This window comes from Hippocampus bargibanti, linkage group LG08 (assembly GCF_051943395.1).
Source record: "Hippocampus bargibanti isolate YZ-2025 linkage group LG08, ASM5194339v1, whole genome shotgun sequence".
Lineage (NCBI taxonomy): Eukaryota > Metazoa > Chordata > Actinopteri > Syngnathiformes > Syngnathidae > Hippocampus > Hippocampus bargibanti.
Window position 1 is genome coordinate 3,725,562 of NC_142741.1, and position 27,012 is coordinate 3,752,573.

At 40.8% G+C, this 27,012-nt stretch overlaps 3 protein-coding genes across 5 annotated transcripts; 1 reads left to right on the forward strand and 2 right to left on the reverse strand.

Annotated features, from left to right (window-relative positions):
* tbc1d8 (TBC1 domain family member 8) lies at positions 1-16,409 on the reverse strand. 3 transcript variants are annotated; one of them, XM_089002577.1, is made up of 20 exons: positions 15,968-16,409; positions 14,159-14,269; positions 13,958-14,076; positions 13,652-13,880; positions 13,308-13,548; positions 11,732-11,939; positions 11,438-11,635; positions 10,064-10,210; positions 8,520-8,670; positions 8,044-8,258; positions 6,254-6,371; positions 5,876-6,161; positions 4,883-5,024; positions 3,743-3,841; positions 3,607-3,675; positions 3,250-3,514; positions 2,017-2,082; positions 1,846-1,947; positions 1,643-1,761; positions 1-757 (listed from the first exon to the last, which is right to left on the reverse strand). In XM_089002577.1, exons 1-20 carry the CDS (start codon positions 16,092-16,094, stop codon positions 416-418), a joined length of 3,354 nt encoding a protein of 1,117 aa, XP_088858703.1. In that variant the 5' UTR covers positions 16,095-16,409; the 3' UTR covers positions 1-415. The 3 variants fall into 3 exon arrangements, with proteins under 3 accessions (XP_088858703.1, XP_088858705.1, XP_088858704.1); XM_089002578.1 differs by having other exon boundaries at positions 3-757; positions 14,145-14,269; positions 15,968-15,991; XM_089002579.1 differs by lacking the exon at positions 15,968-16,409 and having other exon boundaries at positions 2-757; positions 13,958-14,091; positions 14,145-14,253.
* A 1,044-nt stretch (positions 16,410-17,453) lies between these two features.
* Positions 17,454-23,196, forward strand: pdcl3 (phosducin-like 3). Its single transcript, XM_089002582.1, has 6 exons — positions 17,454-17,566; positions 17,768-17,888; positions 19,224-19,314; positions 20,310-20,453; positions 20,581-20,789; positions 22,900-23,196. Exons 1-6 carry the CDS (start codon positions 17,561-17,563, stop codon positions 23,043-23,045), a joined length of 717 nt encoding a protein of 238 aa, XP_088858708.1. The 5' UTR covers positions 17,454-17,560; the 3' UTR covers positions 23,046-23,196.
* A 945-nt stretch (positions 23,197-24,141) lies between these two features.
* nms (neuromedin S) lies at positions 24,142-26,370 on the reverse strand. The gene is made up of 5 exons (XM_089002159.1): positions 26,168-26,370; positions 26,034-26,084; positions 25,931-25,960; positions 24,503-24,556; positions 24,142-24,426 (listed from the first exon to the last, which is right to left on the reverse strand). Exons 1-5 carry the CDS (start codon positions 26,237-26,239, stop codon positions 24,142-24,144), a joined length of 492 nt encoding a protein of 163 aa, XP_088858285.1. The 5' UTR covers positions 26,240-26,370.
* Between the last annotated feature and the right edge of the window lie 642 nt (positions 26,371-27,012).

Sequence of the window (27,012 nt, forward strand, 5' to 3'; positions counted from 1 at the left end):
GGATTCATTCTCATTTTAATGGTTTCCTATGGGAAATTAATTTTTGGAATACGTACTTTTCGCCTTACGCACTCTGTCTGGGAACCAATTAAGTTCGTAAGCCAAGGTATCACTGTATTTCTGGCCATTTTGTGAGATTTAAAACAAAAACAAGTTACATTTCTTGTCTGTAGCATCAGTTTATTTAAACAAAAGAAAAATCCAGTGTTCTGCTTTCATATTTTTGTGTGTGCACATTTTGGCTCAAGATTTGGGGGGCAAAAAAAAACGATAAGGTGCATGCAGACCACTACATTAAACAGTAAAATTAGAAAATATTTGTGTACAAAAATATTGGAATTGTGTCACAGTGAATTTGGAAGGCGTGTTTGGTTAACTGGCTGGTAGAGTACAAGGAAACACAGTAGGATTGGCGCTAGCTGTGGGGGTGCTGCAGAGCGAGTAGCGGCGCCCGCTGCTGGTATTGCTTCCCCTTAGCAGCGACTATGCGGCTGCTCAAATCGCATGCTTTTTCCAGGAAGTTGACCAACGTCTGCTCGGTCAGCACAGATGCCAAAATCTGAGCCAAGCTGATTGTCCACTCGCCGTCAACCGGCCCCGTCGCGCCCTGGTTCGGCGATCCCGCCGACCGCGTGGTGGCTTCGCCGATCTGTAGGACGAGACTGGTGACCTTGGCGATGGCCTGGAACAGCTCGTTCTCCTCGGGGTCGCCGTGGAACAGGCCGCACAGCGTCTTGCAAAACTGGATGAACTCGTGCTGGGGAGACAATGTTGATAATTTTTTCTGAATGTTGGCCTGATTTGTTTAAAAGTTGTGTTCATAATTTGTAAAATGGCTTCAAATGACTTCTACTGAGCGTACTTTACAAAGATTCCACCGCATATAGCTATATTTTACGTTTTAAGACTCGCGTTGAATATTCAGTAAGTCTTGTTTTGAGTTGGTGACAAGTCTGTATGTGATGTCACTAAAGGAACGCCCCCTGACCGAAAAAAAAGACGCATTGTAGCGGTCCTTCCATCACGTCAATGTATTTTGCTGTACCCGTTTGGTCTGCGGACCTCGTGTTGCACCCAAAAGCCGCCAGAAGAGGGCGTCCAAGCTCCATATAAGGAATTTATCAGCCTGTGGAAACGGAGGTGGCCACAGGAGGTTGCCATTTTCTGCCTCTTTTTCATTGAGACATCTCCCCTCAATGTTGCCTCATAATGGCACGGAATAAATTCTTTAATGGATTGTAAACATGTATGCTTTCTTCTTCAGAACTATTTGAATCATATTCATAACTGGATGAGTAACAAGAAAGGATATTCTCAGAATCTGAACTTTCTGAAGCTATTGTTTTGATTCTGCAGCAAGGCAGTGTGTGACCAATAGTGATGTCACGAACTGGGGGCGGGACTTTCTGAAAATGCCCAATTCGCAGCTCAATTTTTTTTGCAGATTTTGGACACTTTAAGTCATTTTTATTAGTGTTTTGCATTTGAATAAAAATATCATACTGCGTGTTTTGGGTATTTTAGATGCTATATGTTTATGATGTCAGTTAAGAAACAAAAAAGTGATGTCGGTTGTCCTTTAAAAGTCATCGTTACGTCATTTGTTTGCTACTTTACGGGATGATCAAATCTTCAAGTTTACCTGTTTCATGAGGGGGAGTGGCTGGTGGGCATCCTTATCTTTGGCCACGACTAAATCCCGCAGCATCTGCTTAAGCTGCTCTTGGTAGTCCTTCACTCCCTCTTTCTCACAAGCCTCTTCTTCAAGCAGCAAAAAAAAAAAAAAAAAAAACAGCGAATAAGCAAGTTTAAAAACTCAATTCCGCTTGTCAATCTTTCTCCCACCATAGGCCACGCCCACGCGGAAAGGTCGGCCCAATGACGCTGAAGGGATCTTGATTTCGGACGACAACGGAGAAGATGAGCGCTCGCCGCTGACCGTCAGAGCTGAGGAAGGCGGAATGGTCAAGACGTCAGAATTTTAACGCTGCGGTCGAGGCGCGAGGAAAGACTCACCGGGAGGTAAGTGCAGACGATAGAGGAGTTTGACCTTGTCGCTCAGCTCGCCGCAGTATAAAGTGTCTGTCACCATAAACAGGGGGGGAAAAAACAGGTTTTTTACGCTCTCAAATAAATACATAAATAAACAAACACACAACTAGATAGATAGATAGATTTTAACTCTCTCCCAAAAAAAAAAAAAGTTATTCCCCTGCCCCCCCAAGTAAAAAAAAAAATCTGGAGAAAAAAATAATATAAAAATAATTTTGTGGGGAAAAAAAAGTTAAAGAAAATGACTATACAGTGATACCTTGGCTTAGGAATTTAATTGGTTCACAGACAGAGTGTGTAAGGCGGAAAGTGTGTATCCCAAAAAATAATTTCCCATAGGAAACTATTAAAATGAGAATAATCCGTTCCCTGGTTCCCATAAAACCAAATTTTCTACTTTCTAATTTTCTAAGCCTTAAAACGACACAAAATATACCTTATTTTATGTATAATAAATGTGCTATGTTATTATAATTAAAGAAATAAACTGTACTGTATAATAAGTCATTTTATTTACCTTTTTGATGGTCGTTGATGGCTTGATGGAATGGAGTGACCGGTTTCATCAGCATTAAACACTTGATGAGGAATGTAGCCTTCTTCTTTCACCATCTTGAGGAATGATCCCATGTAGGTGCTTTCTCTGCGATAATTTTACCTTGTTCCTCATCAATTGTGTTCTGTTTAGCTAGGTTGATAGCTTTTTGCATCAAGTGTACAGATGGCTTGTGCGGGTTGTTTGTGGAGCCTGATTGATGAGAATTTTAACCTTGCAGTCTACACTCTGCCTTTGAACTATCAAAGTTGAAACTCTCTCACTGTCGTCTGCCTGTCTCTCTAATGTTTAAACCACCTTCCCTCACTGCTGCGTTCTTGACCAATCACGTTGCTTTTACCGAAGACTGGGGCGGGGAATAGAGGACAAAAACAATAGGTTGCCATTTTCTTGTTAGGAGAACGGGATAGTTCGCGAACGGCACATCACTCATTGTGGCGCCTCGTGTGTATCCCGAAAAATAGTTCGTATGCCAAGGTTAAATTTTCATAAATTTAACGTTCGTAAACTGAAAGGTTAATATTTTCCCAGTGATGAATTACTGAAATAATACCCGCTTGATAGTCATAGATTGTATTTTTTTTTTAATACAAAAAAATTAAAACATAAGCAAACAAGACTTGATTCCGACCACCACCCACCGAGCCAGACGGCGAAATCCCTGAAGGAGAGCAGATTGCGCCTGTCCGAGTCCAACAGGGTGAAGGTACGGTGGGCTAGTGTGTCGCTGTGCCGCTGGCAGCCGCCCGCCGGCCACGGCGCCAGCAGCCCGTACAGGCTTTTGAACTGCGGCAGGTCCAGCCGGTACTGGCGCTCCAGGTAGGAGGCGCCACGCCTCCAAGACGCCGCCTCGGCCGCGGCCACCGCGCTGATGTCGCCCCAGTACAAACTGATAAAATGTTCCGTCTGGATGGAAATGATCAATCGGCTTATAATCGATCAATGGAGCTTGTAATTCTTTTGAATGAACGAATCGGGAAAAGCGGCGATAAATTTACCTTGAAAAGGTCATAAATGTCGGCGAGGTTTTCCGCGGAGATGCACACGTCTGGCGTCACCACTCTTAACTACCAAAACACGCCGGCGCGCGTTATAGACTGGTAGTTAGCCGTGGCCGTTAGCATCGTTTCTTACCGCGTTTTCTTTGGTCGTGTCCTCGTGTGCCTGCAGGACTTGGATTCTGTGTCGACAGCGAAGCCTCTCGATCTTTCTGACCGTCAAGTCTCCGAACCTCTGACCAGGAAAACATATTTAAAGGACAACCGACACCTCCGGACAAGTTGTGGCTATAATTTATAAAATCACTTCAAATGACTTCGACTGAGCGTATTTTACATGGATTACACGGCATATAGCTGTATTTTACGTTTTTACACCCGCGCTGAATATTCAGGAAGTCTTGTTTTCGAGTTGATGACGATGTCTGACGTGACGTCACGGAGGGAATGCCCCTGACCGAGAAAGCGACACAATGCATTTTGGGTACTTTGTTTTGGTCTGAAAACTTCGTGTTGATGGCGAAATTAGAAGAAAAAAAAAAAACAAATAACGCGATGGTGAATCGTTGTGTGTTGAACCAAGACTACTATTTGATACTAGTTGTCACAAATTCCCAGCAGACAAATCAGCCCATTTCCAACGGAGCATAGGCGCCATCTTGCGCATTTTCTGTGCGCTACATTGGAGTCCAGACGACTCAAAATGAGACGGAAGGACTTCTTTAATCTATTGCAAAATCGATTAAAGTAAGGGAACAACATTGCCAGAGGTCTGACCAGCGCTCTATCGGCACACCCACGGGAGAAAAAAGAACAATTCGGGAATGGCGCTACACAACACGCTTTTCAATTCCCAACTAAATTCAGGAATGGCAGCAAATGAGTTAAAATAGCTTTTTAGTTGAATGATAGCATGGAGGCTAAACTAGTCACTGAGAATGCATCAGAAAACTCTAACAGGCTAGTTCCTGTTTAACCGGCAGTTATCGTTCGCTAGCTAAGCAACATGTTAACATTTTTAAGGATGTTTTTTTTCAATCTCTAAATAAATACAACTGATGGATTAAACGCCCTTTAGGAATAGTTTTTATGATGCTTGTGGATCCCGTTTAGCGGACTGTTAGCATCTTTCGCGCGGATGTAAAGTAGCACGCATGTTAGCAAACTAATCAAACAAATGTTATGGATTTTCTTTGTATAATTTCTTCTGGCTAAACACGTGGCAACCAAACATGCATCCGTATTCTCGCTAACGAATTAGCAACTCGTGACTCACTTCATAGGCGTCGATGATCAGCTGCGTTATGTTAGTTTGGCGCACGACAGGCGGATCCGACGTGTTGTTGCTGCTGTCATTCGCGGAAGGCTGAGATAACTCGCCGGGAGACAACTGCTCACTTCCAACATGTTCCAGAAAACTGCAAAATGGCAGAAGGCGGCACGAGTAGATGCTAAGCTAAAATGTGATCTTACAGTTATACCTTGGCTTACGAACTTAATTGGTTCCCAGACAGAGTGTGTAAGGCGAAAAATGTGTATCCCAAAAATTTATTTCCCATAGGAAACCATTAAAATGAGAAGAATCCGTTTCCAGGTCCCCATATAACACAATTTTTTTAATTTTCTAAGCCTTAAAACTACACAAAATATACCTTATTTTAAATATAATAAATGTGTTATGGTATTATAAATAAATAAATAAACTGTACTGTATAATAAAGTCGTTTTATTGACCTTTGTGATGGTTGTTGATGGCTTGATAATTTTGCGATAATTTTACCTTGTTCCTCATCAATTGTGTTCTGTTTAGCTGGGTTGATAGCTTTTTGCATCAAGTGTACAGATGGCTTGTGCGGGTTATTTGTGGAGCCTGATTGATGGGATATTTTAACCTTGCAGTCCACACTCTGCCTTTGAACTATCAAAGTTGAAACAAGTCCAAATTTCACTGTTTTCTATCCATTTTATCACTCTGTCGTCTGCCTGTCTCTTTAATGTTAACCCCCCGCCCCCTCACTGCTGCGTTCTTGACCAATCACGTGGCTTTAACCGAAGGCTGGGGGCGGGGATAGAGGACGAAAAACAAGTCGGCTGCCATTTTCTTTTATGGAAAACGGGCTCGTTCGCGAACGACACATCACTCATTGTGGCGCTCCGTGTGTATCCCGAAAAATAGTTTGTATGCCAAGGTAAAATTTTCATTAATTTAACGTTTGTAAACCGAAAAGTTCGTACACCAAGGGGTTCGTAAACCGAGGTATCACTATACCTAGCGAGAACCAGAAGTGCATGTCCATCGTCCACGCGGGCGCAGAGACTGTCGGCGTTGGCCTCCAGCACCACCAGGGCCAGCTGGAAGATGGCTTTGATGCCGTGAAAGAAGAACCAATCCACCACGCGCACTGCGCTGTGGAAGGGCAATGCGCTGATGAAGATGGTGAGGAACCACGAGAGGGACACAGACGACAAGGTGGAAAGATCCGGAAAATGATCGGCCAGATCGGGGAGCCTCTCGGCGATCAGCTGCTCGAAAACGGACTGGTCCACCTGGGCGCCTGCCGAGAAGAAAAGTCATTTCCCACCGTTAATGCTAATGCTAAATGGGTTAACGTTTCATCGATTTTCATTCCAAATCCAAGACGCTTACCGATCACACGCCTGTTGAAGTAGTCGGGAAGCATCCGCTCGCAGACGGCCACCAGCAGCCAGAAAGCGGCTTCTTCTTTGGCGTACAGCAGCAGCACGGACGCCAGGATGTTCATCGACTAGCATCGCAAAACTACGTTTTAGAACATCGACTGCTAACATCTTAGCATTTTAACACATATCAACAGAATTGAATGAGAGGTTGTAAGGCACGCTGTAAAATCCTCACGAATGTTCCTGAGCGGCTTTCTTGTACTTTTAACTCATTCACTGCCAGACGATGTGCAAAAAAAAAGGTGTCCACTCCAGTGCCAGGGTTTTTGTCATTTTCACTGAAATTGTTAGGACCCACAGAATATTGAGTTTTAGGATAACATAAACATTCAATTCGGTGTAAGAAACCTTAGACTCTCTTCTTTTATCAGAAAAAAAGAGTTAATTCCTAAGTTATATGGGTACGGGGTTATCTGAGCTTGAAATGGGGACGTCTGTCCAAAATAATCCATTTCATTTCTAAGCGCCTTTCAAAACTCTCAAGGTCACTTTACAGTCACAGGATAAGTCTTTCTGTGGGTGAGCAGCGGCAGCCACACACGCCAATCTTCACTCAACCCGGAAGTAACTCAAATAGATAGAAAGCTACCTAATAGATAGCCAACACATAGCTAGCTAGATCGCAGATAGCTAATAGATCGCAAATAGCTAGCTAATAATAATAATAATCCATTTCATTTCTAAGTGCCTTTCAAAACTCTCAAGGTCACTTGACAGTCACAGGATAAGTCTTTCTGTGGGTGAGCAGCGGCAGCCACACACGCCAATCTTCACTCAACCCGGAAGTAACTCAAATAGATAGAAAGCTACCTAATAGATAGCCAACACATAGCTAGCTAGATAGCCAGTGAGTTAAGATAGTGAATAGATAGCTAGCTAGATCGCAGATAGCTAATAGATCGCAAATAGCTAATAATAATAATAATCCATTTCATTTCTAAGCACCTTTCAAAACTCTCAAGGTCACTTTACAGTCACAGGATGTGTTTTTCTGTGGGTGAGCAGCGGCAGCCACACGCGCCAGCGTTCACTCAACCCCGAAGTAACTCAAATAGATAGAAAGCTAGCTAATAGATAGCCAACAGATACCTAGCTAGATAGAAAATACAATACATGCAAATTGATTTATATAGCGCTTTAACAACAGCTGAAGCTGGAACAAAGCGCTAACATGGACAAAAGGCAAATGCTGCCTCCTCGTGGAAGGCGAAAAAAAAACATTGCCAGAGGTCTGACCAGCGCTTTATCGGCACCCCCGCCAGAAATACAAAACCCGAACCAATTCGGGAATGGCGTTCCACGTCAACTTTTCAATTCCAGAATAAATTCGGAAATTGCAGCGAATAAGTATTGCTATGTATTAGCATTGTCAACTGTTAGCCTTTTAGCAATTCTCCTTTGAACTAGTTTGCGACTACAAGGCAACATTTTAAATAATAATAATAATACATTTTATTCATAAGCACCTTTCAGAACACTCAAGGACACTTCACAGTCCAGCCTCATGTTGATATCTTGCTATCTGTTAGCATACTGACTGTTGGTGTGTTAGCATTGTAGCATTTCTCAGTTGAACTCGTACGTAACTTCAATCACCAATGTAAAATTCTTACAGAATACGCCTTTTATCTTTTCCGCATTTGAAATAGTACCGTTATGTAATCGTTGCCAATATGTTGTTGTTATGTTAGCATTCAACTACTTTTAAGACTACGCAAATAATCCCGCCAGTCATACCTGACAATATCCGATCTTGGGGTTGCGATGGGCGTAGGCGGTGAGTACGCGGCGTAGCGCAGCAATTCCGGTGGGATTTTGGAAGGCGGGATGATCTGGTAAGGAACGGTGGAGATCCCGCTCGATCTCGTCTGTGGTCAGGCTACTCTGACCCATCGATGTTTGAACCAGGCCAGCATAGTAGCCAGGGTGCGAGTCCAGATCAGATGACGCGTCTGCAGGGTAAAAAAATATATGTTTTAGTATGTTAGCATGCAGCTACTTAGTATGTTAGTATCCAGCTAATGAAGAAATAAGCTACTGAAGCGTAAGATGCGAATCCATCACTGAACTACGATTTTTTTTGACATACATCGCCATCTGTGTCGTTCGTGACATATGGTTACCCTGTGTTAGCATAGCAACTGTTAGCATGTCATCCAATAACGTACTTGTCGCCCATTTAATGTCAAAGCTGGGTTATTTGTCCTACTCACCAGAAAACGTCATCCAAAGCTCGCCCCGTAGTGACTCGGGTATCCCCGTAGCAATCAAACGCTGGACCTTGTCGGTGCGAAACATGTGTACGCCGCGGCCGAATTCGGCAAAGTGATCCTCCCACATCTTCTCTTTCTCTGCCTCCATATTCTGAAACGAGCCAACGGTGTGTTTTAATACGAGAAAATAGTTTGCCAACGTAACCGCGGGTGTGACGGTACAGCGATTGTTTGATAATCGTAAAAACAACTACAGTGATACCTTGGCTTACGAACTTAATTGGTTCCCAGACAGAGTGTGTAAGGTAAAAAGTGTGTATTCCAAAAATTTATTTCCCGGAGGAAACCATTAAAATGAGAATAATCCGTTCCCAGGTCCCCATAAAACATAATGTTTTACTTTCTAATTTTCTAAGCCTTAATACGACACAAAATATACCTTATTTTATGTATCTGATTCATCTGCAATATGCCAAGACAACCACAGTCCGTAACGGTCGTCAATAACCATTATGATGCTACAATATTTTGCTATCCATTCAGTATCGTAAAAATTCCACAACATTATCTCAGAGTAACTCACAAAACGATATTTGTATAAATAGGCGCTAATAGATCATAATACCGCGATTGCTCTATCAATACAGTAACCATTATATTGCCAGTGACGTCAATTACATCGGAATTTAGCGATGATGCTATCGACTCGCAACGCTCTACTCTCCAATATGAACGGTATCATGATACAGCGATGCGGTATCGTCTCAAAATAAAGCACTTGGACATCGGAATACTGCGATTGCGCAATCAATACGTTTGAGTAACCATTATATTGCCAGTGACGTCAATTACATCGGAATTTAGCGATGATGCTATCGACTCGCAACGCTCTACTCTCCGATATGAACGGTATCATGATACAGCGATGCGGTATCGTCTCAAAATAAAGCACTTGGACATCGGAATACTGCGATTGCACAATCAATACGTTTGAGTAACCATTATATTGCCAGTGACGTCAATTACATCGGAATTTAGCGATGATGCTATCGACTCGCAACGCTCTACTCTCCGATATGATACAGCGATGCGGTATCGTCTCAAAATAAAGCACTTGGACATCATAATACAGTAAAGTCTCGTTATATCGATATTCAAGGGAGTCCGAAAAAATATCGATATAACCGGGACTATCGATATATCCGACCCTGTTTTCTCCGTGCGTGCATAGAAATAGTATCGATCTAACCGGGACTATCGATATATCCGATATCGATATAACGAGACTTTACTGTACTGCGATTGCACAATAGATACGTTTGAGTAACCATTATATTGCCAGCGATGTCAATCATATCAGAATTTAGCGATGATGCTATCGACTCGCAACGCTATACTTTCCGATATCAACGGTATCATGACGCAGTGATGCGGTATCAGCGATACAGCAAAACAAAGTCTCAAAATAAAGCACTTGGACATCGGATGTGTAGTACGGCGGCGATATTTAGCGCTCGAGTACCGATACGGTGGCTTATGCTAACCTTGTCGTGACTTCCCGGGACGTTTTGATGAAAGGCCGTCATGAGGGCTTCGCTGTTGACCGTGTTCCGAAGCACCTGCTCCTCCATCTCTTCTTCGTCCGAACACGCCGTGTCGTAGTAGAACGTGTAGTACGGATTGAGGTTGCTCTGATGCCGAAACAACAAAAACTGACGTGAGCGTTCATGTTCCTGATATGCTAACAAAGACCAAAAATGAGCCAGGTTCCCTTGTAGTCCAGACCCATATAGTTTAGGAACTATTTATTTTCTGGTGAAAGAAGAGTGTCAAATGTTTCTAACGCTGTATTGAATCTTTATTTAGTCCTAAAACTCAATATTCTGTGGGTCCTGAAATTAGAGTGACAATGACAAAAACCCTGGCACTGGATTGGACACATTTTCGCACACCGTCTGGTAGTCAATGATGTAAAGCCAGTTACCTATTAGCTAGCTATCTAGCTAGCTATCTATTAGCTCTGTCCTTGAGAGTTTTGAAAGGCGCTTATAAATACAATGTATCATTATTAGTAGCTATCTATTAGCTCGCTAGTTGAATGGGCTAAGTAGTATAATGTAAAGCTAGCTAGCTATTAGCTATCTAGCTAGCTATCTATTAGCTCTGTCTTTAAGAGTTTTGAAAGGCGCTGAGAAATACGATGTATTATTAGTAGTAGCTATCTATTAGCTCGCTAGTTGAATGTGCTAAGTAGTATAATGTAAAGCTAGCTAGCTATTAGCTATCTATTAGCTCTGTCCTTGGGAGTTTTGAAAGGCGCATATAAATACAATGTATTAGTAGCTATCTATTAGCTTGCTAGTTGAATGTGCTAAGTAGTATAATGTAAAGCTAGCTAGCTATTAGCTCTATAGATATGTATCTATTGAGCTTGAGAGTTTTGAATGACGCTTATAAATACAATGTATTATTAGTAGTAGCTATCTATTAGCTCGCTAGTTGAATGTGCCAAGTAGTATAATGTAAAGCTAGCTAGCTATTAGCTCTATAGCTAGCTATCTATCTAGCTATCAGTTATGTTCTTGAGAGTTTTGAATGGTGCCTATTAATACAATGTATTATTATTAGTAGCTTTCTATTAGCTAGCTAGCTAGCTTTCGATCTTATTTGAGTTACTTCCGGCTTGAGTGAACGCTGCCACGTGTGGCTGCCGCTGCTCACCCACAGAAAAACTGATCCCGTGACCAGAAAGTGACCTTGAGAGTTTTGAAAGGCGCTTAGAAATCAAATGGATTATTATTATTATTATTATTATTATTATTATTATTATTATTATTATTATTACATGAAAACAAATAATTCAATCAATTTCACCGATGCGTCTCCGCATGGGGCATTCATTGAGCTAACAAGCATACCGCGGTCCTGTCGGCGCGCCGGCTGCCTCTGAAAGCCGACTGCTTGAGATGCAGCGAGCGCAGCCGGCAGTCCAGACTCTCCACCAGGTCGTCGCGCTCCTGCAGCTCGATGAACTGAAAGGCCTTTTTGGAGCGCACGCTCACAATCACCGGGTTGGGAAGCGAGCACGTGCTCTCCGCCTTCTCCACAGACACCACCTGGGGGGAGCACATTGCCCGGTCCCAAGCGTTAGCGCATCCGCTAGCACGTTAGCATTTGCGTGACATGGATTTCCAATGGCTCGATGTTCTCACCTCAGAGAGGGGGATGAGGAGGATGCACTGTCCCTCCTCTCGACTGGAGAAGGCTAAGTAGTTGTCGGTGGTGTAGAGTGTGCCGGCCGTGTGGCTGCGGGCGTGCGGCGTCCACGCGGCGCACGACGCCACCTCGTGCAGCCTCTCGCTACGAGGGAGGCGGAACAGGGCCAAAACGTACTCACGCAAGGCCTGCTCCTCAAGAATCCTAAATGGAAGATGGATAGCATAAAATGTGTCGGAATAGACGAAAAGGAAGCCCTGCCCTGAGACATGTGGGAAGTCGGCCATTTTGGTAGAGTCAGGCTGAAGGTGGTCATTTCTACTTCTCTGCTTGTTTTTGTCTATTTGAAGGATGGCAGAAAAAAAATTATGTTTGACTTTTGGTGATGCGGAAGATCGCATTTGCGGATAGCTTAAAATGTGTCGTAATAGACGAAGAGTCAGGAAGCCGTGCCCTGAGACGCGTGGGAAGTCGGCCATTTTGGTAGAGTCAGGCTGAAGATTGTTTGTTTTTGTCTTTTTGAAGCATGTCCAAAAAAATAATGCCTGACCTTTTGGTGATGCGGAAGATCGCATTTGGCGGATAGCTTAAAGGACAACGGACATCACTTTTTTGTTTCCTAACTGACAGAAAAATGTTTTATAGCATCTAAAATACCCAAAACACGCAGGCTAATATTTTTAGTCAAATGCAAAACACCAATAAAAATGAATTAGTGTCCAAAATCTGCAAAAAATTGAGCTGTGAATTGGGCATTCTCAAAGTCCCGCCCCCAGTTCATGACGTCACACCAAGACATCTTTCCTTGCTCATGAATCAAAACAATGGCTTCAGATTCGGAGAATATGCTTTCTTGTTACACATCCAGTTATGAATATGATTCAAATAGTTCTGAAGAGGAAAGCATACGAAAATGACGTCTGACCTTGCAGGAAAGCAACTTTGTATGCCCGTTTCCACAGGTTGATTAATTCCTTACAAGGAGCTTTGTCGCCCTCTTCTGCCTCGGTTTAGTGCAACACGAAGTTTTCAGACCAAACAAGTACAGCAAAATGCATTGACGTGATGGACGGACTGCTACAATGTGTCCTTTATTCGGTCAGGGGTGAATATTCAGCGGCAGTCTTAAAATGTAAAATATAGCTATATGCGGTGAAAATATGCTCAGTAGAAGTCATTTGAAGCCATTTTACAAATTATGGACACAACTTGTCCGGAGACGTCGGTTGTCCTTTAAAATGTGTCGGAATAGACAAAAACTGTCACAAGAAGTCGGCCATTTTGGTAGAATCAGGCGCAAGGTGGTCATTTCTACACCTCTGTTTATTTTTGTCTATTTGAAACGTAAAAAAAATGACGTCTGACCTTTTGGTGATGCAGAAGATCGCATTTGGCGGATAGCTTAAAATGTGTCGGAATAGACTAAAATAGCGGAAGCCGTGCTCGGAGACGCACAAGAAGTCAGCCATTTTGGTAGAGTAAACTGATGGTGGTCATTTCGACACCTCCATTAGTTTTTGTCTCACTTCTACCAAATTTGAAACATGGCCCCCCAAAAAAATGATGTCTGACCTTTTGGTGATGCGAGCCGGCTGCTGCAGCACTCTGTCAAGCTCCAGGCCTTCGCTGTCCAGCAGCCGTCGCAGGGCGATGTCGGCCAGCTGCCCCACCACCCCGTAAGCCTCGTCCAAGTTGAGGAACATGGAGAAGTCCCGCTGCCTCTGCCTGGTGCTTACCCTGATGGCCTCAGTCATGAATCCGCCGGAGACCCGCTCCAAACGAATCACCTCCGCCCAAGGAATCACAAACTTGACTGTGAGAAATAAAAAGCCCCCCGGCAGCCATCTTTAAAATGGACTCCAACTGAAAATGGCGGGAAGTGGTTACGATTTGCTAAATGGACAAATAAGACGCACTTTCCTTCCCTAGCAGGAATGAGTAGAAGGCCAAGTGGTTGATGCTGAGGTAGAGGAGACCCTGGCGCGGCACCCGCCCCTTCCACGTACAGCACGAGTAGAACGTGACTAGCTTCTCGGACGACGGCAGCCCAAAGTGGCGCTCGAATTTGAGCAGAGCTTCTCGAAACTTCTCCGGGTCGTCTTCCTGGGCCGCCTGGCGACCGTGGGACTCCTCCGCGATCAGGCCCTGACACCCCCCGCCCCCACAATCACAATCCGGGTTGTTGACGGCGCCATCGAACTTTCATTTTTGTGATCTCCCACCTTCACTTTTCCACAGACAAAACTGGCCACGTCCTCCTTGTTCTCAAAGACGGACAGCGAGTGCAGCAGATTGTGCGCCAGCCAATCCCAATGCTTGTTCACTTCCTCCATGACGGCCCCTGAACGAAAAACATCTGAAACATTAAAAAAAAAAGAAAACAACGCTCCCATCTCTAAAAACACGCACTGTGCGGACTTCACCGCTAGCGATGATCCAACTCATCTGCGAGCCTGGAATCTGGAGGAGGATCCGAAAGGGCGTCACCCTGGCATTGGAGTCCAGCACCGTGTCTAGCGCCCCCACCAGGAGGCCTGCAAACAATCGCGTCATAACACCTTTGACCTAGCAAGGTCACCTTGACAACATATCCATTTGGCTGTGAGGCTACACTGGTTAAAATGTGACTGTTTTACTTTTTAGTTGTACGTCGGTTTACGAACGTTTAATTTATGAAAAATTTACCTTGGTATACAAACTATTTTTCGGGATACACACGGAGCGCCACAATGTGTGATGTGTCGTTCGCGAACGAGCCCGTCTCCAAAAAAAAGAATATGGCAGCTGACTTTTTTTTTTGTCCTCTTCCCCGCCCCCAGTCTTCGGTTAAAGCCACGTGATTGGTCAAGAATGCAGCAGTGAGGGGGTTAAACATTAAAGAGACAGGCAGACGACAGAGATTGATAAAATGGATAGAAAACAGTGACATTTGGACTCGTTTCAACTTTGATAGTTCAAAAGCAGAGTGTAGACTGCAAGGTTAAAATATCCCATCAATCAGGCTCCACAAATAACCCGCACAAGCCATCTGTACACTTGATGCAAAATGCTCTCAACCCAGCTAAACAGAGCACAATTGATGAGGTACTGATGAGGAATTAATGAGGAAGCCATCAACGACCATCACAAAGGTAAATAAAATGACTTTATTATACCGTACAGTTTATTTCTTTAATTAGAATACAATAGCACATTTATTATACATAAAATAAGGTATATTTTGTGTCGTTTTAAGGCTTAGAAAATTAGAAAGTAGAAAATTGTGTTTTATGGGGACCTTGGAATGGATTATTTTCATTTTAATGGTTTCCTATGGGAAATTAATTTTTGGGATACACACTTTTCGCCTTACACACTGTCTGGGAACCAATGAAGTTTGTAAGCCAAGGTATCACTGTATTTAACTTTGTTTTTAGCTTGTTTTTTTTTCCCCGTTCACAGAAAAATGTGCTCCCAGCATATCATTTTAGCCTCGATAGTTTTTGGTATTTAACTGTCCAAGCTTGAGCCGTTTGAAGGTGTGACCCGATCGCTTGGCAACATGCACAAAGCCTCTCAGCCAAGGGGAACATTCCAGAATGTTTCCCTACAATAGCCACCCATCAAGTGTCAAAAGTAAACAAAAAGAAAAATCTACCGCTGGCTTCCAAATTGTGTGATTTCGAAATTTGGCTCATTTCCGTCATTAGACAACATGTCTCTCTGCCTTGAATGTATGGTGTTCCACAGGGTTCAATGTTAGGCCCCTGACTGTTTTCATTGTATTTGCTGCCCTTGTGTGGTATCTTAACTCATTCGCTCCACAACTTGTCCCGAGACGTCGGTTGTCCTTTAAGAAATCAAGGTATTTCCTTGCACTGGGGAACTTTGTATACTGTAGTGGTTGTTGTAAAGCGCTCTTGAAATAAAATTGAGTTTAGTGTATGGCACAGGAAAAAAAAACATGGTGCAATTGGTTAATTATTGCCCTAGAAGCGACACCAAAACACGGTCAGACAAGCACTACTGAAATAAGACTAGTCGGTCACTCGCGTGACAACTTTGTAGACTTTTAAAGTAGCTTGACAATACCAGAAACATTCTATTTGAGGTAAAACTTTACTGCGTCAGTTTAGGGGAATTTTCAAAAAGCTGTTTATTTTCAAGAGTGTTTCGACCGACCCACTCGCGACCGTCAAACATTCACGCCCTCCACACCCAAGCAGGTGAGCTACATTTCGTGTAATACAGACCGCTGAACTTCCCGGTGGGCTCCCCGTGGCCTCTCCTCCTCTGCAACAGGAAGAAGTCGTTGCTCCGTTCGGTGACCCACAGCTTCAGCGCCTTCTTCAGCGCCACTTCCTCCGGGTTTAGCCACATTTCTCCACAGGGTGGGATATCACCCGTGGGCGGGGGACTGCAAAATCCACCCCCAGCCGGTCTTACAGCGGAGAGTAGGGGGCTGGTTTCATTGTTTGCCACGCGGGATTCGAACTTCCAACACTGTTGGACGAGAGCTTGGCTCGAGTCGAGCCCTCAACAGCTGGAAACGCCGATCCAAGATTGTCTCTAACGCTCTTTGCGAGGGATGTCTCACTTCGACGTTCTCATCTAAAATCACCGTGTGTTCGAATTCGTGACGTCATTTATACAACGTCAACATTTTTGCGTTTATCGCACTTATATTTTCATTCAATACTGATGTTAGGGAAATACTCGTTGTTGACTCGTGAAAAGAGTAGCTTATAAAAAGGGAAAGAGTGTCAACGCGTACACTTTACCGACTTCCCAATTTCAACCGCTCACACTTCCGCAAAGGGATGAATTGCTCTTCTCTGATTGGATCGTGGCTTGTCACGTGCTCACAAATGCAACCACACAAATATCCCGATAGATTCACTTCTTCCACTTTATTTCTCGCCTGTAATAATAATAATAATAATAATACATTTCATTTAGAAGCGCCTTTCAAACCTCTCAAGGATCCCCCCCAATTCACTAAAATAAAATAAACAAGCACATTATTCATTCAACGTAAAGTCAAAGTCAGCTTTATTGTCAAATATGTTAATATGAATGACATACAGCACAGATGAAATTACTGTCCTTTCGGATCCAGCATGCAAGGCACTTATAATGACTTTAACAAACATAATAAACACGAACATGCCAATTTGCTGGGAGAGAGGGGTAAACATTTTCCAAGAAAGCATAAAAAGGAGGGAAAACGATGGTGTTTTGCAGTTTTATTGAACAAATCAACCATTTAACGATAAAGTCCACCATTATTACAAAAAGATGCGTTTTTAAAATTACTTTTCATTTATTCAAAACAAAAGACGGCGATTACTGACAATCATCACTCATACTGGGCACATGTGCAACAGAAAACGAACTGTGCATCACAGAACACGTTTAATTACAGTAGTATTATTTTCATTTTGCCGTGTTAGAATCTGAACTATTCATAGCACCGAGTGTGTAGCACCTGTTCAATGACGTTTTTCGACAGCCACAAATGGAACGGCAGACTGCCTTTCCTAATATGGACATGTTTAGACTGAAGCGGAAATAGGTCCCACGCTTATGAGTGTACCCTTGAAATTTTATTCGACCGCAAACACAGAATGTTTTGTTCAACTTCGTGGTTGATATTAAACATAAAAAAATGGGATTAGGAAGAATCACACTCGATGCCTATTTTAATGTGTTTCGCAATATAATATATCGTAAATGTAAAAAAATGATCGTTATTGTTTCTAACCGGATCTTTTTTTGCTTCCCTCTTTCCGTTTCCGGTCTCCAATAGGAGTGGTGTGATTCTTGGGGAAAACTTGTGTGACAAAATGCAGGTTAGAAAATTCCCTTTACCGTCGTTGTCTACGGGAAATCTTTCAACCTAACAGTCGTTATCACCCGGAGTGTTTTCTCAAAGTTACCTCAGTCTAGCTTCAGCACAGTGTCTGTTTTCTTGTCAGCATGTCAATAGAAATGTAGCCTTTATGTAGCGTTATTTGTCGTTTATGGAAATATCGTAATGGATCTTCTTACAGGACCCTAACGAGGACACCGAGTGGAATGACATTCTCAGGAAAAAGGGAATTCTTCCACCGAAAGAGGTGGCGAAAGATGACGAAGAAGAGCAAGATTTGGCTCTCCAGCAGCAGTGTGTCGGTAAGCGTATTTTTTAACCGCTTAGCGGCTGATTTAAGGGAAGAAAATACTTCGAATCGAGTCGAGGCTTAAAGTTGCATTACATACACGTGTTAGCCTGCAGAGGGCGACAAATTACAAGTACAGCGATACCTTGCCTTACGAACTTAATTGGTTCCCAGGCAAAGTGTGTAAGGCGAAAAGTGTGTATCCCAAAAAATAATTTCCCATAGGAAACCATTAAAATGAGAATAATCCGTTCCCAGGTTCCCATAAAATCTAATTTTCTAAGCCTTAAAACTACACAAAATATACCTTATTTTATACATAATAAATGCGCTATGGTATTGCTATGGTAATATGTATAAAGAAATAAACTGTACTGTATAATAAAGTCGTTTTATTGACCTTTGTGATGGTCGTTGATGGAATGGAGTGGGCGGTTTATAAGAATTAAACACTTGATGAGGAATGTAGCCTTCTTCTTTCACCATCTTGAGGAATGATACCTAGTAGGTGCTTTCTCTGCAATAATTTTACCTTGTTCCTCATCAATTGGGTTCGGTTTAGCTGGGTTGATAGCTTTTTGCATCAAGTGTACAGATGGATTGTGCAGGTTATTTGTGGAGCATGATTGATAGGAAATTTTAACCTTGCAGTCTACACTCTACCTTTGAACTCTCAAAGTTGAAACGAGTCCAAATTTCACTGTTTTCTATCCATTTTCTCACTCTCTCTGTCATCTGCCCGTCTCTAATGTTTAAAAGAGAGGACAAAAACAAGTCAGCTGCCATTTTCTTTTTTGGAGAACGGCCTCACTTTCTCTCTGTCTGTAACCCCACTCCCCTCACTGCTGCGTTCTTGACCAATCACGTGGCTTGAACCGAAGACTGGGGGCGGGGAATAGACAAAAAAAAAGTCCGCTGCCATTTCCTTGTTAGAACGGGCTCGTTCGCGAACGACACATCACTCATTGTGGCGCTCCGTGTGTATCCCGAAAACTAGTTTGTATGCCAAGGTAAAATTTTCATAAATTTAACGTTCGTAAACCGAAAAGTTCGTGAGCCAAGGGGTTCGTAAACTGTACTGTATTGTACCGTCACTGTAAACTAAAAAAACGTTCAAAATATTTCCAGATTTATCATGGAATGTTTTTGATGGTGTATTATGACGGGATTTCAAAATAAAAATGTCTAAAATTATTTAATTTATTTTAACTACTTATTTTCTTTAATTTGTGAAAAATTGTTTCATGTTATTTTCATAAAACAAATATTTGTAGTATACGGTTTGTGTCATATTGTATGGTTATTATCGAGTGATTAAAATTGAGTTATAATTGTGTCTTCGGTTCAGTGAAAACGTATGAGAACATGACGCTGGAGGAGCTGGAGGAGAACGAAGATGAGTTTGAAGAGGATGATGAGGCAGCCATTGAGATGTATAGGTAAGCCCACAAGACGCCATTGTTAGATGCCCCAAAATCATGTTTATTTGGAGACATATTTATTTAAAGGACAACTGACGTCTCCGGACAAGTTGTGTCCATAATTTGTAAAATGTCTTCAAATGACTTCTACTGAGCGTATTTTACAAAGATTCCACCGCATATAGCTATATTTTACGTTTTAAGACTCGCGATGAATATTCCGGAAGTCTTGTTTTTGAGTTGGTGACGAATCCGTACGTGACGTCACTGAAGGAACGCCCCTGACCGAAAAAAGGACACATTGTAGCAGTCCTTCCATCACGTCAATGCTTGTTTGGTCTGAAAACCTCTTGTTGCACCAAAAAGAGCCAGAAGAGGGCAACCAAGCTCCATGTAAGGAATTTATCAGCCTGTGGAAACGGGCTGATTAATTCCCCACAGGAGCTTGGTCGCCATTTTCTGCCTCTTTTTTGGTGATACATTTCCCCCCAATGTTGCCTCAAAATGGCACAAATAAATTTTTTAATCGATTGCAAACATGTATGCTTTCCTCTTCAGAACTATTTGAATCATATTCATAACTGGGTGTGTAACAAGAAAGCATATTCTCCGAAACTGAAGCCATTGTTTTGATTCACGAGCAATGCAAGATGTCTTGGCGTGACGTCACGAATTGGGGGCGGGACTTTCTGAAAATGCCCAATTCGCAGCTCAATTTTTTTGCCGATTTTGGACACTTTACGTTATTTTTATTGGTGTTTTGCATTTGATGAAAAATATCAGCCTGCGTGTTTTGGATATTTTAGATGCTATAAAACGTTTTTCTGATGTCATTTAGGAAACAAAAAAGTAACGTCGGTTGTCCTTTAAATGACATGAAAATGCCCTCAGGCTCGTTTTGCGAATGTCCCACTGAGACGTCACTTGCATGGTGCGTGATAGGACAAATTGTAGTTGCATATACCAAACAAACAAAATGGCCGAGTACGGTTTCCACGTGTGCGTAAATTCAGACAAAAGCGTCTGGCCGAATGGAAGTCGTCGCAGATGAAGAACGTGTTTGGGGAAGTGGTGGAGATCTCCGGTCAGGATTACGTCAAAGAAGTCAACAAGGCCGGAGAAGGTATCTGGGTGGTGCTGCACCTCTACAAACAGGGGTAAGTCACAATGCCCCACACTCGCTTTTCACACCGGCACCAGCCAAACAGCCAGTTCAAACGGAAATTGAAACAAAGTTATTTTATTAATTATTATTATTTTTTTTTTTTGGGTGGGGGGGGCTAGCATCCCCCTGTGCGCCCTGATCAACCAGCACATGAGCGCGCTGGCTCGCAAGTTCCCTCAGACCAAGTTCCTCAAGTCCATCTCCACCACCTGCATCCCCAACTACCCCGACAAAAACCTGCCCACCATCTTCGTCTACTGCCAGGGCGGCATGAAGGCGCAGTTCATCGGCCCGCTCGTCTTTGGCGGCATGAAGCTGACGCTAGAGGGTATGCCCTTTTATTTATTTATTTATTTGAATTTTTCATTTATGTACAGTGAGACCTCAACTTACGAACTTAATTGGTTCCCAGAGAGAGTGTGTAAGGCGAAAAGTGTGTATCTCAAAAAAGAAAATTCCCATAGGAAACCATTAAAATGGGAATAATCCGTTCCCGGGTTGCCATAAAATATACTTTTCAACTAAATAAGCCTAAAAAACTACACACAACATACCTTATTCTATGTATAATAAATGTGCTATTGTATTGCAATAAAAGAAATACACTGCATTGTATCATAAAGTCACTTTATTTGCATTTGTGATGGTCATTGGTGGCTTGATGGAATGGCGTTGGAGTTCGAAGGTCAAAGGGAATTGCTGTTTGGAAAGAAAGGCGCATTACATGACGGCTGTAATTAAAGAAATAAACTGTGCTGTAAAATAAAGTTTTATTTACCTTTTTGATGGTCGTTGATGGCTTATGGAAGGAGAGTCACCTTCCATAAGGACTGTTGGTAACTTAACCTCTGGTGCTGTTCGGTCGTGTGCTTCCGCCGAAGATCACTCCGCCAGCCGTGGTGGGTGTGTATTATGAAAATAGTGCTTATTATAAGGTTTAATTTTCATAAATTTGACGTTTGTAAGACAACCAGTTTGTAAGTTGAGGTGTTTGTAAGTTGAGTTGTCACTGTACAGTGATACTTCGCTATACGAATCCTTTGGCTTACGAACTTTTCGCATTCTTCTTTTCCTTTCGGCTTTTCCCTTCAAGGGGTCGCCACAGTAAATCAGTGTCCTCCATCTTTAGATGTTTGATCCGCATGTTTGTTTTGGCCAAGCTTTTACGTCGGATGCCCTTCCTGACACAACCCTCTGTATTTATCCGGGCTTGGGACCGGCACAAGAAGACTTATGTCATTTTGTGGCTACAGAACAAGCAACTCCAAGACACAAAATGCATTATGAACGTTAAATGTATGAAAATTCGACCTTGTCATACGAACTTTTTTCGTACATGGAGCTGCCTCAATGAGTGATGTGTCTTTCACGAACGAGCAGGTTCTTCTGTCTACTCTATTATTTATTCATTTGCCCGTTCTGTCATTTTTTTATCTATCTAAACATTTCTTTATTCATTTGGTTATTGGTTTATTCATTTATTTATGTATTTATTTGTTTATTTAGTCATTCATTCACCCACCCACCCACTCATTTATTTATTTACATATTTATTTGTTCGTTTATTAATATATATATATATATATATACCCACCATTATTTATTTATTTATTTTTAGTTATTTATTCATTTGCCCACTCTGTCATTTATTTATTTATTAATTTATCCATTTATTTATGTATTTATTTCCTCCTTTTGTTTATTTACTTTTTATTTATTCATCCACCACTCATTTATTTATTTACGTATTTATTTGTTTGTTCATATATTTATTTATTTTTAATTATTTATTCATTTGCCCACTCTGTCATTTATGTATTTATTTATGTATGTATGTATGTATGTATGTATGTATGTATGTATGTATTTATTTCCTCCTTTTGTTTATTTACTTTTTAATGTATCTATTCATCCAACCACTCATTTATTTATTTACGTATTTGTTATATATTTATATATATATATATATTACATATATATTTATTACATATATTTATTTATTTATGTATTTATTTTTAGTTATTTATTTATTCATTTGCCCACTCTGTCATTTATTTATTTAGCCATTTATTTAACCATTTATGTATTTATTTCCTCCTTTTGTTTTTTTACTTTTTAATTTATTTATTCACCCACCCACTAGTTTATTTATTTACGTATTTATTTGTTTGTTCATATATTTATGTATTTATTTTTAGTTATATATTCATTTGCCCACTCTGTCGTTTATTCATTTATTTATTTATCCATTTATGTAACCATTTATTTATGTATTTATGTCCTCCTTTTGTTTATTTACTTTTTAATTTATTTATTCATCCACCCATTCTCATTTATTGCAGTTCTTCTAAGAACTTGAACTCGATTCATATGAACAGAATTGTAAATGGTAGTTACGTGGAGTTTTTTTGAGTAAAATTTCCTGCGTTTGCTTTCAGAGCTGGAGTGGAGGCTGTCCGAGTCCGGTGCGGTCAAGACGGACCTGGAGGAGAACCCCCACAAGCAGATCCGCGATCAGATGATGTCATCCATCAGGTGCTCGCTCCCCACACGCAACCACAGCGATGACTCGGATGAAGATTAACTAAAGTCGCTTGACACCTTTTCTTTTTTTAATTTTTTTTTTTTTTATTTCCTACCTTTATTTAAATCAGCGGCCAAAAACCTCTAGTGGCAGCGTTTGCAATCATGTGTTCAGTCAAATGGACATTCATTAAACTACTTCTTTCTATCTACACTTTTCTTTTGATTTCAATTCATTCACTAGAAAAAAAAATGAATTGATATTTTTTTTAAATACTTTTAAGTAGCTCTGTAAAAAAAGTTGACACTAATAGATGATTTGAGATAAAAAATATATATATATATATATATATATATATATTAGAAATGAAATTTATATAGTGAATTTTTTAAATACTTTTAAATAGCTATGTAAAAAAGTCGAAACTATTAAATATTTTTGGGATTTAAAAAAATCTATATACATATGTATATAAATATATGTATACATATATATAAATATATGTATACATATGTATATATATATATATATATATATATATATATATATATTTTAATATATATATATATATATATATATATAAAATTCACTATATAAATTTCATTTCTCGAATATATATATTTTGAAATGTGTATATGTATATTTATATATATTTTTTTGAAATGTGTCTACATTTTATGTTCTATATATATAGACACATTTGAAAAAATAGATATTTTAAAAATAAAATACATCTATATTTTTTTAAATAAAATTTATATATAGACGTAGATACATATTTTTTACCCGTTCATAAATATCCAATTATTAAAATACATTGACTTTTTTTTTCCAATAACAATCTTCAACTTTTTCTAGAAATATATTTTCAATATGTCGGAAAAAAAACATTTTTATTCATGTGTGCCCACGCCTGGAAGTGAAAATTCTTCACATCCACCTAATTGTATTTGAACAAAGAAAAAAAAGTACAGTGACAGGTTAAATCTGTTGTCATGGAAACCTCCAATTTGAAGCGTCCAAATCTGAACGTGGGAAACAATCTTGCGAAAAATTAATCATTCCTGTTCACCTTTATCAATGAAATAAAAACCACCGCCAGCCATCGTTACGAGTATTTAATGTGCAACACGTTAACAACACGTCTGAGTCACATTCACAAGCATTCCAGCGCGCCGTCATTCTGCCCGGAACGCCACGTCCGCACTGCATCATCCGGCGCGGAGCCCTCACATCTTTTTTTTTTTTTTTTGTTCTGTTTGGTCAAGCACAAAGTCGTGGTCATCGCTCTCAAATATTCTGCAGAACCAGAAAAGGCAGTCAGGCGTCGGTCATGTGACATGCCGGAGTGGACATTTTGTCTTACCAGAAGCACCACCGTCTTCTTCCTCCGTTGAGACATCTTAGGCGAAAGTCGCATCAGAGGGTGAACAGAGTCGGACTGGAGGTAAAAAAAACGCCAATAATTATGATAGATAATCACAAATTCTTCTCCAGGATCAGTTCGGACTGCTCACCATATTCCCCTCTGGGTCGTCGGACGTCCTTGCTTTTGAATAATGAAACAGGAACTAGATTGGGGGAGGAGGAGGGGGGCGCAGGAAATTAAAGTAGATAAATACAGTGATACCTTGGCTTACGAACTTAATTGGTTCCCAGGCAGAGCATGTAAGGCGAAAAGTGTGTATCCCAAAAATTATTTTCCCATAGGAAACCATTAAAATGAGAATAATCCGTTCAGATGTCTCCGTAAAACATAACATTTTCTACTTTCTAATTTTCTAAAACTACTTAAAACTACACAAATATACCTTGTTTTATGTATAATAAGTGCTATGGTATTATAATGAAATCAATAAACTGTACCGTATAATAAAGTTGTTTTATTGACATTTGTGATGGTCGTTGATGGCTTGATGGAATGGAGCGGCCGGTTTCATCAGCATTAAACACTTGATGAGGAACGTAGCCTTCTTTCACCATCTTGAGGAATGATCCCTTGGAGGTGCTTTCTCTGTGATAATTTTATCTGGTTTATCATCGTGTTCTGTTTAGCTGGGTTGATAGCTTATTGCATCAAGTGTACAGATGGCTTGTGCGGGTTGTTTGTGGAGCCTGGTTGATGGGATATTTTAACCTTGCAGTCTACACTCTGCTTTGAACTATCAAAGTTGAAACTCTCACTGTCGTCTGCCTGTCTCTTTAATGCTTAAACCACCTCCCCTCACTGCTGCGTTCTTGACCAATCACATGGCTTTAACCGAAGACTAGGGGGGGGATAGAGGACAAAAACAGTCGGCTGCCATTTTGTTGTTAGAAGAACGGGCTTGGTCACATCACTCATTGAGGCAGCTCCATGTATGAAAAAAGTTCATATGCCAAGGTAAAGTTTGTATGCCAAGGTAAAATTTTCATAAATGTAACGTTCCTAAACCGAAACGTTCGTAAGCGAAAGGGTTTGTAAACCGAGGTATCACTGTAAGTCAAAGTCAGCTTCATTGTGAAATATGCTAATATGCATGACATACAGCAAAAAAACGACAGACATTACATGTAGTTTTTGAATGTAAAGTCAGGTAGTGTCATATGTAAGGTGAGGTAGTGACGTATGTAAAGTGAGGTGTGTGTGTAGTGTAGGAATGCAAAACAAAAAAGTTGAAGTGAGGTCTTGCAGAAAAAAATGTGATAAAAAAATAGCGTTCAGGATGATAGTACAGCATGCAATCCAATCCAATGCATGTACTCAGAGTTTGGTGAGTGTGGCAGTGGGAAAGGGTGGGGGGCAGGGCTGGGAGGGAGTTGAGCCTGGTGGCAGAAACTAAATAAGTCCCTACCTACCTACCTACATATCTCTCTCTACATATGTACATACGCACATAAATAAATAAATAAATAAATACATAACTAAATAAATAAATAAATGAATTTCCAGAGTACCGACTTACCCTTTTGAAAAGATTCTGGACTTGTCGTTGCTGAAAAGAGATGCGATTTAGACAACTTATCGGCTTATGTCTGGAACGCAATTTAGCGTTTCAAGTGACAAACCTCGTCGTCGTCGTGTCTCTGTGGGAGTGGATCGGGTTCATCTCCTCTAATCTACAAAAGCAAACGCGTGCGTTAGTACTTGACGAGGGAAAGTAAGAAAGGATCCTAAAATGTGAATATTGTCCAAGCGTCACCGTTCTGAAGAGAAGTTCATCTTCCAATCTCTGGTAACGACTCGCGTCTGAATAAAAAGCACACATTACCATAAAATCTTTTATGTTGTTTAAAATGACAATTCAGCAACTTTTAGAACATTGTTTATAACCCTGCTTTTTCATCTATCGCGGGTGATCTGGTCACTATTAACCATGAAAAACAGGGGATTACTTTATAGGAAGGCGTTTTTAGTTAGAAAAAAAACGACCATGTAGAGTAAGGCATTTTTAGCCGAAAAAAAAACGACCATGTATAGTAAGGCATTTTTAGCCGAAAAAAAACACGACCATGTATAGTAAGGCATTTTTAGCCGAAAAAAACGACCATGTATAGTAAGGCATTTTTAGCCGAAAAAAACGACCATGTATAGTAAGGCATTTTTAGCCGAAAAAAAACGACCATGTATAGTAAGGCATTTTTTGCCAAAAAGAAACGACCATGTATAGTAAGGCATTTTAGCCGAAAAAAACGACCATGTATAGTAAGGCATTTTTTGCCGAAAAAAACGACCATGTATAGTAAGGCATTTTTAGCTGGAAAAAAACAACCATGTATACTAAGGCGTTTTTAGCTGAAAAAAACCGACCATTTTTTTAGCCGAAAAAAACGACCATGTATAGTAAGGCATTTTTAGCCAAAAAAAAACGACCATGTATAGTAAGGCATTTTTGGCCGAAAAAAAACGGCCATGTATAGTAAGGCATTTTTGGTCGAAAAAAACGACCATGTATAGTAAGGCATTTTTAGCTGAAAAAAAACGACCATGTATAGTAAGGCGTTTTTAGCCCTAAAAAACGACCATGTATAGTAAGGCATTTTTAGC

What these genes read in the sequence shown, in the direction of transcription:
- tbc1d8 (XM_089002577.1), bottom strand. Translation starts at nt 16,094, where the DNA reads ATGTGGCTAAACCCGGAGGAAGTGGCGCTGAAGAAGGCGCTGAAGCTG. An exon ending in GCTTTGGATGACGTTTTCTG is followed by an intron (nt 8,259 to 8,519) that starts GTGAGTAGGACA and finishes TTTACCCTGCAG; the next exon opens with ACGCGTCATCTGATCTGGAC. An exon ending in GGATTTCGCCGTCTGGCTCG is followed by an intron (nt 2,083 to 3,249) that starts GTGGGTGGTGGT and finishes TTATGGTGACAG; the next exon opens with ACACTTTATACTGCGGCGAG.
- pdcl3 (XM_089002582.1), top strand. An exon ending in TCTCCAGCAGCAGTGTGTCG is followed by an intron (nt 17,889 to 19,223) that starts GTAAGCGTATTT and finishes TCTTCGGTTCAG; the next exon opens with TGAAAACGTATGAGAACATG. An exon ending in CTGCACCTCTACAAACAGGG is followed by an intron (nt 20,454 to 20,580) that starts GTAAGTCACAAT and finishes GGGGGGGGCTAG; the next exon opens with CATCCCCCTGTGCGCCCTGA.
- nms (XM_089002159.1), bottom strand. Translation starts at nt 26,239, where the DNA reads ATGGTAATGTGTGCTTTTTATTCAGACGCGAGTCGTTACCAGAGATTG. An exon ending in AGAGACACGACGACGACGAG is followed by an intron (nt 25,961 to 26,033) that starts GTTTGTCACTTG and finishes ATCTCTTTTCAG; the next exon opens with CAACGACAAGTCCAGAATCT. An exon ending in ACGACCCAGAGGGGAATATG is followed by an intron (nt 24,427 to 24,502) that starts GTGAGCAGTCCG and finishes TTTTACCTCCAG; the next exon opens with TCCGACTCTGTTCACCCTCT.